Source organism: Danio rerio, chromosome 2, assembly GCF_049306965.1.
Source record: "Danio rerio strain Tuebingen ecotype United States chromosome 2, GRCz12tu, whole genome shotgun sequence".
NCBI classification, from domain to species: domain Eukaryota; kingdom Metazoa; phylum Chordata; class Actinopteri; order Cypriniformes; family Danionidae; genus Danio; species Danio rerio.
This window is the reverse complement of record NC_133177.1, coordinates 48111513-48123142: the sequence shown is the minus strand read 5'-3', so window position 1 is coordinate 48123142 and position 11630 is coordinate 48111513. Positions and strand designations below refer to the sequence as shown.

The 11630-nt window shown below is 35.5% G+C and overlaps 1 protein-coding gene across 1 annotated transcript; it reads left to right on the top strand.

The window, feature by feature from the left end:
- Window positions 1-931: 931 nt before the first annotated feature.
- mul2 (mitochondrial E3 ubiquitin protein ligase 2) lies at window positions 932-11249 on the top strand. The gene is given in 5 exon segments (NM_001018124.1): window positions 932-971; window positions 2729-2864; window positions 2964-3051; window positions 3144-3264; window positions 6120-11249. Coding segments are annotated over 4 exon segments (1026 nt in total). The 5' UTR covers window positions 932-971; window positions 2729-2753; the 3' UTR covers window positions 6826-11249.
- The last annotated feature ends 381 nt before the right edge of the window (window positions 11250-11630 follow it).

Below are 11630 nucleotides of genomic sequence, written 5' to 3'. Positions count from 1 at the left end.
AATAATTAAACTTATAACACAGTAGTGTTCAATGCTAAATACACTAGTCAAGCAGAATCTTTCTTTGCCTTGATTCACTCACCAAAGTCACTACATTGTCCTCGATCTGTCGTATGTACATTTTAAAATAAATCGGATTAATTTACACCATTTACATTGAAACATTTCATTTCAGATAGCTTTAAAATCAAATAAACAAAGGTTAAAATAAGGTTACATTAAATTTGAAATGACAATATCGAAACCATTTTCAGATGGTATGGGGGGCCAACGCAAAGGTTACCACAGGATCTCTGCAATATACAGGTTAAAATTATTAATTCATGTAAAGTCTCTGGAAAATAGAGTTAAATTTTTATCCAGCTTCTACATTGAAATAGTAATGTTTATTATTATTTTATTATTCATTCATTCATTTTCTTTTCGGCTTAGTCTCTTTATTAATTTGGGATCACCACAGCGGAATGAACCGCCAATTTAACCAAAGCATGTTTTACGTAGCAGACGCCCTTCCAGCTGCAACCCATCCCTGGAAAACATCCATGCACACTCAATCATAAGTTGGGGGTTCATTCTGCTGTGGCGACCCCAGATTAATAAAGGGATTGAAAAGTAAATGAATGAAATGAAAACATACATATGCTGACACATACTGTGTCTGTCAAAGATACATCACAGAAAGAGAAATATTAAGGAACACAATTAGGAAACATAATTGACATTAAAGAAATACACGATGGTCAGAATAATGACAGTTTAATAACCTGCGCGAAGAACACTGGTTTATTTAACAGTAAAAATTGTTGGTTTTTTGATGAACATTAGTTGACTCAGATCCACACTCCAGGACAATGGGTGGCGATAATTCACTTTTTCGTTAGATGGTGACCTCCATTAAAAACAAAGAAGAGGTCCTTTGAGCCACGTGACCCAAACAACATCGCGTTTACAAATGTGTCCGATGATTAAAGGTAAACTTTTTAATACTATGTTTATTTCTGTTGTTTCAGGGAGAACTTTAATAGTTTTATGTGCATGCATTTGTTTAATGTGTTATTAGGTTTAAGCCTTTAAAGGTCATTTATCGGTCAAATACTTTATTTTGACAGCCTCGAACGTTATATCGTTAACACTTATATTAAAATTCATAGTACTGGTAATATGACAGTTTTCCTTCATTCGACTATCAAAACATAAAAATTTAGTCGACTTTAATTATCTAATGTAAACGAGCACTTTGAAGCGCTTCTAATGTAAACAGACACTTTAAAACACAGAGTGACGTGGCTCATTCTCTTTTATTCTTGTCTGTCATCTGTCAGAAAGTGAAAGGCGACCTAGCAGTTGCTCAAAACTATAAATAACAGCTTAGCAAAACCTTCTGGTCCAGTAAACTTTGACCTCAGTCTTCAGACCTTTTAAAGGCCCCTTGAAATTAAAATATATATTTTTAGATGTTATTAAGAGTATTGTTCTTTTTAAGGATATCTATAGGCTAGTGTGCTCTAAAACACTGGGTGTTTATGTCAGTTGTATATATTTTAAACGCGAATTTTGTCTAAAGTTGTAGTTTGTCACTTCCATCTAAAGGGATCGACGATTTTGTTTCACGTCACCTCGTACTTCAGTTTATCATCAAATCTTGAACAATTGCAAACGTTTTTCCTTACGAATAAGGTAAAGGATATATATATATATTTTAAATTATTACATAACATTTACCCTGTCAAAAACTTGTTAAAGTAAAGAGTTGGATTAGACTGATACAAATTGCTCTTTTTGTCAGAACACTGAACCTCTTCCTCATTTATTTTTTTATTTTGGTCATGCAACCATGTGTTCCGATTTTGAAAGGATGTTAATTTATTTATCTTAAATATTACTTCACAGAATTTTTCTGTAACCATATTCTTTTTTTGCAGATTTTATATTCTCAAATGTAAATTTTCAAATTGCTAGCCAGTATTTATACAAGAGATTAAAAATTACTTACAATTTCAGATTCACTTAACAAGAAAACCCTCAAAACATATTCAATCTTTGCTAGACCTTTAATATGTATAATCTATTAAATCTCTAAATTGCTGTTATCATATTATTTTGCCCTCTTCACTCTCATCTCTTTCTCTATTATATATCTATCCTTAGATCAGATGACCTATTGATATCTCTTTAAATTTTGCTGATTTCTATGATTTTTCCGTTATTTTTCTCCTGTTTTTCATAGTTTATTGGCACCATTGTAAATAATCTGATTATTATTGTAAATGATATGTACCAAATTTATCTTTCTGTTATACAATATTGTTAAAAAAAAAAAAAAAAATCTTGACCAATCAAATGCTTTCGACTATCTGATACGTATTTTCATTTGATACCCTTGAGCTCAACCACTCTTACTGACAGATGTGAGAAAAACAAAATGCTATTGGCTTTTCTTTTAAAAGGGGAGGATCTACTCTGTTCCACCCTCTCTTCATGTTTCAGTTGCGACAACATCAAACATCGAATAAAAAGAACTTCACTGGACCTTATAATAGCTTAGAACTTGTTAGTTTGCTAATATACATAATTTGTAGAGTGATTACAATTAAGATAGTTTAACCTTGCAAAATGTTATGTCATCTTTGACATGATTTAATTACAATACTTACAAATCCTCATTTGTGCTGTCTTACACTTTCATCCATCCTTCTTGCTATTTCTGGTTGTACACTGTTTTCGATAGTCTAGAGAAGAGGGCGACGTGGAAGATGGAGGATTTTCCAGTCCTGGAGATGGTGTGCTTGGGTTCAAGCGTGGCTCTCTCCGGTCTATTTTATTACATCTACAGAAAGAAACGCAAAACTGTGGACAAGCTTAACGTAAGTTGCGACGCAAAAATTACATCATATAAGTTATTACATAAAGTATTGTTTATACATTAGTTCCCAATAAAGTAATGGATTTGTTTTTGATGTCAGGAAGCTCCAGTAATGGCACTGGATGCGAAGTTAATCGACCTTTTGAATGCCACACCAGGGAAATGTCTGCAATATGTGGTCGTTGAGGGTAACCTTCATTTTCATAAAGTGTCTCAGCTGATTGGTTTAATAGTTTTTTTCTTTCACTTCCACTGAATTACTTTCATTCTTACCCTGTAGGTACAGTTCAGCCTGTAGGGGAACCACTGAGGAGTCAGTTTCAGGAAAGCAGCGTTGGTGTCATCCAGAAACTGGTCCTCAGAGAACACAAACTGGTCTGGAATAGTTTGGGGAGAATCTGGTAAGATCTGATTTCATGCCTGTAGAAAAACATTGCATTTCAAATGAGTTCAGGAAGAGCTGTTATTTATTGTTTTAAAGAAATTGGCACCTTTAATAAGTAAGCATGTATAGAATTGACCAAAAGTGACTGTAAAGACACTTGTCTCATCACAAAAGATTTTCATTCTAAAAAAAAATGTTGCAATTCTGCATGTTACCATCTTGAAACAGCTTTAAAAGTATTAAGCAGCACAACTGTTTTCATTAGTGATTATTAGAAATGTTTCGTGAGCAAAATATCATTGTATTAGGGTGCATTTACACTAGGCATGGTTGTCTTGAACCGTGCCCAGGCTTGATTGTCCCCCCTCCCCTCTCCCTCGAAGGCCTGCACTCACATTGCATTTTTTGCCTTCCGAGCCTGAGCACGCTTGCGTCATCGATGATGTGACTGTTCAGTTTACCAAAAGAGAAGCGCTCTCACTCCATACAGTGAAGATTGCTTTAGTTATATTGTTTTCGATTATTTAAAATTGTTTGATATGCAGTGACACAGTCGAATCTTTGGCTAAAGAGATCCACCGTGTTTGATGCTCATAAATGTTCATGAAAGTCATCGTGCTGCAGGTATTAGGAGGTTTGCTGAAGGTGCAGCTGACGTGCAGCGGGGGGTTTGCATCTGCTATGACAGTACGTGTTAATTGAAAATTAGAAAATTAAGCTTAATTAATAAATTCATATGAATCAGTCCCTTAAAAGTGATGTCAGGTCTCGCTTTGCACTCACACTACAAGCACACTGCGCCAAAGCCCAACTGAACCGCACTTTGGCACCCCTCTTCCAACTGAACCATGCCTGGGCCTGATTTGGACCACTCACACTTGTCAAACAAACTGGAAAACGGGTCAAACTTGCCTGGTACAGTTTCGGATAACTTAGTGTGAGTACACTCTTAGAATGATATCTAAGGGATTATGTGATACTAAAGGTAAATTCACTGTATTTTGATTTTAAAAAATGCAACCTTAGCGAACATTAAAAAAAGATTTTAAATACAAATAAAAATCCTATTGACTTTTAAATATAAATATATATTTATAATTAAGAGACCACAAAAAATTTTCGAAAAATTAGGTATGGTTTAATTAGTTTCGCTTTATAAATGTTGAATATTTAAAATATTGCAATCAAATTTTTTTTTTATTATTGATTTTTATTTCTTCCAGAATATTACAGTTAGTCAGAATATTATTGTTTTTATTTTATGTGATTTGAAATTCAGGGTTATTTTCTAAACATTTTTCTCAATGATCTCAAGTTCGAACTTTATTATGTTTGGTATTGTGCCATCAAAAATAAATATATAAATGACTAAAAACACGGTATCTTTTTTTAGTATTTTGACCAATTGTCATGTTATGCTTTTCTATTTAAATTATATTATAATTTTTACATAACTGTTTCAGGGCTGAATGATTAATCATGATTTGAAATGTTGCGGTTAGCTAATCACAAAAGCTGCAGTATGAATTTGATTTAAATTTATACAAATATATATACATGTGGCATCATCCATTTTCTACATTTAGTTCCTAAAGGTCCCATGAAGTGCTTTGAAGTGCATTTTTGTATGATGTGGGGCAATTTCAACTTGAAACATGAAGACAGGGTAGGACATATAATAGATCCGTATTAAAAAAACATATTCATATTTATCACGGCTCTGCATTGAGTGGTTAAGCTCAAACACATCAAATGAGAAGCATCTTGAAGGGGGCGGGACATGTCGGATACTAGAGATAACTTGATTGGTCAAGTGTGATAGTTGATCGATTTAGCCGGAAGCAAACTACAAACTTTGAATATTTCCATAGTAGCAAAGAATTCTGGCCCAGATTTGGCATAAAGCTGGGACAGCAGGCATTCATCCTGCACTGGCATACAGCAATCAGGTCACTTTGAGAAAAAGCATGCCCATAGTGTGCCTAAAGCGCAACGCTTCACGGGTCTATCAATTTCAGTGCAATCATGACACATCTATCTGGCCTAGTTATAAGTTATTAACTTGGCTGAGACTTGGCCCAGAAATGGTCCATGTTTGGCCCTTGTCTGGAAGCCAGATTTGGTCCAGTCATGTACTGTAATTCATTGCGGCATGTAGGCCAAGCAAAAACTGATTATGTGGGCCAGAGCTGGGCCAGAGAAATTTTGCTATGTGGGTTAATAATTCTTAACAAAAATGTTGCACTGTTTTGAAGCACACACACGTTTAGATATCCTTAATACTAACATACTGATACTACCATCTAAATAAAAATGTCATTTTAATTTCACTGGGACCTACAAAGCATCGTTTTGCTTATATTTAAAGTTTTACAAAATTAAAGCGTAAATCAAATTGCAATATCTAGTCGAAAAATCACAGATATTTTCTCGAAAACGTACAAACTTATTTCTAATAACTGATTTCGTTTATCTTTGCAAAGATGACAGTAGATCATATTTTACTATATATATTCAAGATACTAGTATTCAGCTTAAAGTGACATTTAAAGACTTAACTAGGTGTATAATAATGGTTTGATCTGTAGAATATTAAAAATATATATATTGCTTAAGGGGGCTAATAATATTGACCTTAAAATGCTTGTAAAAAAATTAAAAAGTGCTTTTATTCTTGCCAAAATAAAACAAAAAACACTTTCACCAGAAGAAAAAATATTATAAGACAAACTGTAAAAAATTCCTTGATCTGTTAAACATCATTTGGGAAATATCTGAAAAAGGAGGGCAAATTATTTTGACTTCTACTGTATGTGCATGAATGTCAATCTAAATTTCTCACAACACACTATTCTCTCTCACATTCTTCAGGACAGACAGTGAGCGTGTGCTGCTTCAGCGGGTCAATGCCGTTCCCTTTAACCTCCTGGGTTTGAACAAGTCATTTGTGCGAGTGCTCTGCCCACTGGAGGCCACAGGTCCCAAAATGGAGATCGTCCATGAAAAGTTCCACCAGGCCACTTACGGATTCACAGACCTAATAGGCCAGTACCTGAGCGGAGAGAAACCCAAAGGTCAGCTTGAAACAGAGGAGATGCTAAAAGTGGGTGCGTCTTTAACCGCAGTAGGAGAGCTCATCCTAGACACGGATCGACTCCTTAAAATCCGTCCGCCCACCGATGGTTCTGAGTACTTCCTGAGCAGTGCAGACTTCGAGACATTGCTGATGGAGCAGGAAGGACAGGCGGAGGTATGGAGAGTTTTTGCGTGTATTTGTGCATTAGCAGGCGTAGCAGTGCTGATTTGGACGGGACGCAGGTATTACAGGCAACTAAAACTGCACTGGGAGCAGGAGAGCTTGAGGAGGGAGTTTGAAGGCATGGGTACGGGAGAGAGAGAGGAGGAGAACGGTGTGGAAAACGCCTGCGTCATTTGCCTGAGTAACCCGAGAGGGTGTGTTCTGCTGGACTGCGGACACGTGTGCTGCTGTTTCCGCTGCTATCAGGCTTTACCGCAGCCGTTCTGTCCCATCTGCAGACAGCACATCAAACGAGTCGTGCCTTTATATCAGGCCTAAAAAGACTGATAACGCATTTAGTTTTTCATCTGAGGCTGTCAAAAACTCAAGGTGGTTTAATGTTAAATAAATGGACAGCTGTATGGAGTTTACATGATTTACTGTTAGAAGGAGCCTTAATCTTATACTGTGAACAGGACACTTGCAAAGGAAATTTCTGTATAAAATATGAAATATACAGATATTAACTATGGGAAAATATAAACTCTGGGATATTTACTATCAATATCAGCTATGGGTAAAAAAGACCACTTTTCTCAGATTCTCTGGTTTTCTTAAGTATGAATTTGAGTCAAATGTTAATATGTGTTTTATTCTGTAGTGATCTTATATAGTGAACATTTCTTTATTCATTCATTTTCTTGTCGGCTTAGTCCCTTTATTAATCCGGGGTCGCAACAGCGGAATGAACTGCCAACTTATCCAGCAAGTTTTTACGCAGCGGATGCCCTTCCAGCTGCAACCCATCTCTGGGAAACATTCACACACACACACACACTCATACACTATGATCAATTTAGCCTACCCAATTCACCTGTACCGCATGTCTTTGGACTGTGGGGGAAACCGGAGCACCCGGAGGAAACCCACGCGAAGGCAGGGAGAACATGCAAACTCCACACAGAAACACCAACTGAGCCAAGGTTCGAACCAGCGACCCAGTGACCTTCTTGCTGTTTGGCGACAGCACTACCTACTGCGCCACTGCCTCGCCAACATTTCTTTAACATTTCAAATAAAATATTGTTACAATAAGTGAGTTATTCAGAATAACAAATTAAGGACTCTATTTTGATGATCCATGCGCAAAGCGCAGGGCGCAAACACATTAAGGCCGTGTCTGAATCCACTTTTGCTATTTTAAGGACGAAAAAAATCCGCTTTGCGCTGTGGCGCATGGTCTAACAGGGTTGAGTTTATTTTCTTAATGAGTTATAGGTGTGTTTTGAAAATAAACCAATCAGAGTCTCATCTCCCATTCCCTTTAAAATTTAGTTGCGTCGCGCCATGGCGCATTTGCTATTTACATGGTGGACTTTGTAAGTGGAAAAACTGAAAGCTTCATTCGAGAGAAAACAGTTAAACAGAGCATCTGCATCGCGAGAATGAGCCTCCTCATTATTTACTTTTACTTTAACTCTCGTGGATAGGGAAACGCACAGACATCTATTAGCCTATACATAATTCATTTTGTTTGTTAAGCACAAAGATTTGTTTCAAAACTATTTCTAAATTCAGTTCTAATTTCCAGAAAACTAATAAATGAACAACAATAATAAAGTGTGATTAAAAAAAAAACACAAGTTATAGTCTAATACACATGCTGTGCCTCCTGACAGGTGTTTAAATCTAAGCTTGTTTTTAATAAAACAAATATAAATATGCATATAATAAACAATACTGCTAATAGAAATATCAGTATACAAAAGCAAATTGTCATGAATAAACTGAAAAAGCCCCTGAGATGATATTTATGTAGGCTAGAAAATATTAATTTTTGTAATATTTTAGTCCTTTAGTTCTTTTTCATATGTAAAGATATTTGCGTATTGCTTTACACCCTGTGTGTTTTAAGCAATGTGTAAGCGTGGCGACAGCTAACGCGCTCTGCACTGGACTATAGACCCGATTTGATCTGGTCTATTGAAAAGTATTTAAGTTACTCAAAATAGCAATGCGCCTCAACACGCCTCCTTTTTTAGACCAGAACGCCTATGGGCGCACATATGAGCTCAAATGCGAAATCGTATCACATGACTGTATGCGACCATTAGAAGATTAAAACATGACCTCAATGGTCAGAAATTTAAAATATTGACCAAACGCTTACGTTTTCAAATGTTTAATCCCGCCCCTTTTTGCAGCACCGTACAACAGAATTCTGCATGCTCAAACTCTATTGTGACCGCAGCATAAGAGTATTGAGATAGGGTTGGAACTAAACTGTATAAGGCTGCAGCCCTACAGGAACTGAGTTTGACACCCCTGTTCTAAAATGAGCTTTTGTTTGTAGGGTCAGCAATTTATCTTTAATGGCAATTAATGCATTCTTTTTATTGCCTTTAAAGAGAAATAGCTCAACATAAAACATAGGGGGCTGAGAATGCTCAATGCTCATTTTGGTAAAACATTTTTATAAATTACATAAATAAAGACAGCACTAATTGAAACATCACTAATGAAAGCTTTTGCATCTGAACTCTTTAAATGTTTTCATTTGTTGTCATTTTAAAATCAGAGTTATTCCATCAAATATTATAGTTAAAACTAAAGATGTTCCTATCAGGCTTTTTGGAGCCGATTTTGAATACCGATTCCTCATCATGGTGATCGCCTGATACAGAGCACACTGCATAAAGCACATTTTCCCTCAAAGTATGATACTAAAGTAAAGATCTCTCCTAAGAGAATAAATGAAGAATGCTGCATATAATCCCTTAAACTAGGCGCCTACAACCATTTAGTGTGGACACGTCATGGTCACAAGCAGCTTTACGGAAAATAGATAAAATTTGGTCAGAAAATGACTAACAATGCAATTTGAAAACACTGCAATTGATGGGAGAATAATTCAACATGCCTCAAAGAAAAAAAGTTTGGAGTGCATATTTGATGAATAAGAAGTTCAAATGTATCTTCCTCTGCTTGTAAACCCGTAAACGAACACTAGTGATTGGTTCATGTGATCGGCCAGATTAGCGAGTACCAATCGAGTCATAACTTGTGATTAAAACCATTAATATTCTATTGCCTAAAATTAATATAAACATGGCACCTTTAATGCACCAAAAATCCTCTAAATTATTTTACATTTGGAAGAAATGTTTACAGAATAAAGCAAAAGTGACATTTCATTCAAACACGTTACTGTACATTATGAATCCAGAGAAATTGAGGATTGTGAGGTTTTCATCATACGCTCTTTAGTTTCAACATTTTAGTTACATTTAACACATTCTTGTGAAAACCTCTTTCTGCTGTGGAATAATAAAAGGTACTTTGCACAGTCATGATGACATATTTCTGTAGAAATTTGGAGTTTGTATCTCACAAGTCTTTATTTCCCAAAAATGTTGAGATGTTAATTTAGACTTTGTCACACTTGCTGTAGTCCAGTGTTTCTCAATCATGTTTCTGGAGGCTGACCAACACTGCGTATTGGATGTCTCCATTGTCTGTCACCCATTGCAGGTCTTTCAGTCTATAAGAATATTGGAATAATAATAGTAAAAGAATAGAACAATTTATGCTTTGCTGTTAATTCTAAACTCATGATCAGTGGTGTAAAGTAACAAATTACAAATACTCAAACCACTTTAATTAAGTAGTCTTTCTCAGAATTGTTATTTACTATGTAGTTTTTAAAAATGTGGACTTTTACTTTCCCTTGAGTCCATGTTTAGTGCAGTATTGGTACTTTTACTCCACTACTTTTTTTCTTCAACCTGCAGTCGCTACTTTATTTTGTCTTGTCTATGGGGATTAGAAAACATCTAACCTAAAATCAACGTCTAATGATGTTACAGCTTGACGCTGTGTGGACGTTATCACTATGACATCTATCAGATGTTGGATTTTGGTTGCCATACCTGACAAATAAATGTCAGCATTTGACATCAATATGATGTTGGATTTGGGTCACAGTATAACACAACCTGAAGTCAACCAAATATAAACGTCATTATTGGACGTCAAAATAATGTTGTTCTTAGACGCTGGCTAGACATTGAATTTTGGTCACCTGACGTCATGACCTAAATCTAACCTAATATTAACGTCTTATAACGTGTGCCTGCTGGACAATAACTAAATGAACTACAGAATGTTACGTTTACACACATCCACAAGTTACATGTAAACACATCAGCATTTTACAGAATAATACTCACGACTCTTGAGTTCTTTTGAAAGGTCTTTTTACTCATACTTTGAGTAATATTTACAACAGATACTTTTTACTGTACTCACACTACATTTTTTTCAGCTTTTTTTCTTAAAATTGAATGTTATAAGCTTGCATTGCGTATTTTTTTCTCAGAACTGCAGGTTTAAATTCTGCCTTTTTTTTCAAGAAATGTCATAAAAAGTAATTTAATGAAATCTGACGAAATATACACACTAAAGTCGGAATTTTAACTTCATTTCTTTTATTTCATGGCAGAAATAAGCTGACTGTACTTAAGCCTAAACTGTACTTGGTTAGGGATGGACTATTAGATAATATATGCTTTGATATTTTAAGTAACATCCTGATAAACTGATTTTATTCTGCATGGAATATTTAATTCCCTTTACTAGTGTATATTTATGTTTGGCACTTATCTGTTGGTTTGTTTGTTTTTTCATTAACAAATAAAACTAATAAACTGTATTAAATACTGTACTGAAAGGCTGGTATAAATAAACCTCAACTTACAAGTTAACTAATGTGATTAGGATAGTGCCTTCCTTTATAAATCACTGACAATGTTGAACTAGATTGTTTTTTCCTTTACTGAAAGCTAAATATTATGCTTTGTTTTAGGGCTACTTTGACGTTGATCAATAAAACCTGCCGTTGGGTACTTGCTGTTCTTCTGTTCCGGCATTATTTGAAGTTTTCACATACAGATACTGACGCATGAACACCTCAGTTGTCGGCATGAAATTGGTGATTTATTGTGGTGTGACATGGAAAGTCATAATTCTTCTGAGACACGCGTGCTGTTTGCCAGCAAGGAGTCTTTCAAGTGTTCTTATGCAACAGCTGCTGTGATCCTGTTACACCTATCCTGTGAGTTACCAACAACTACCATTCTCGCTCC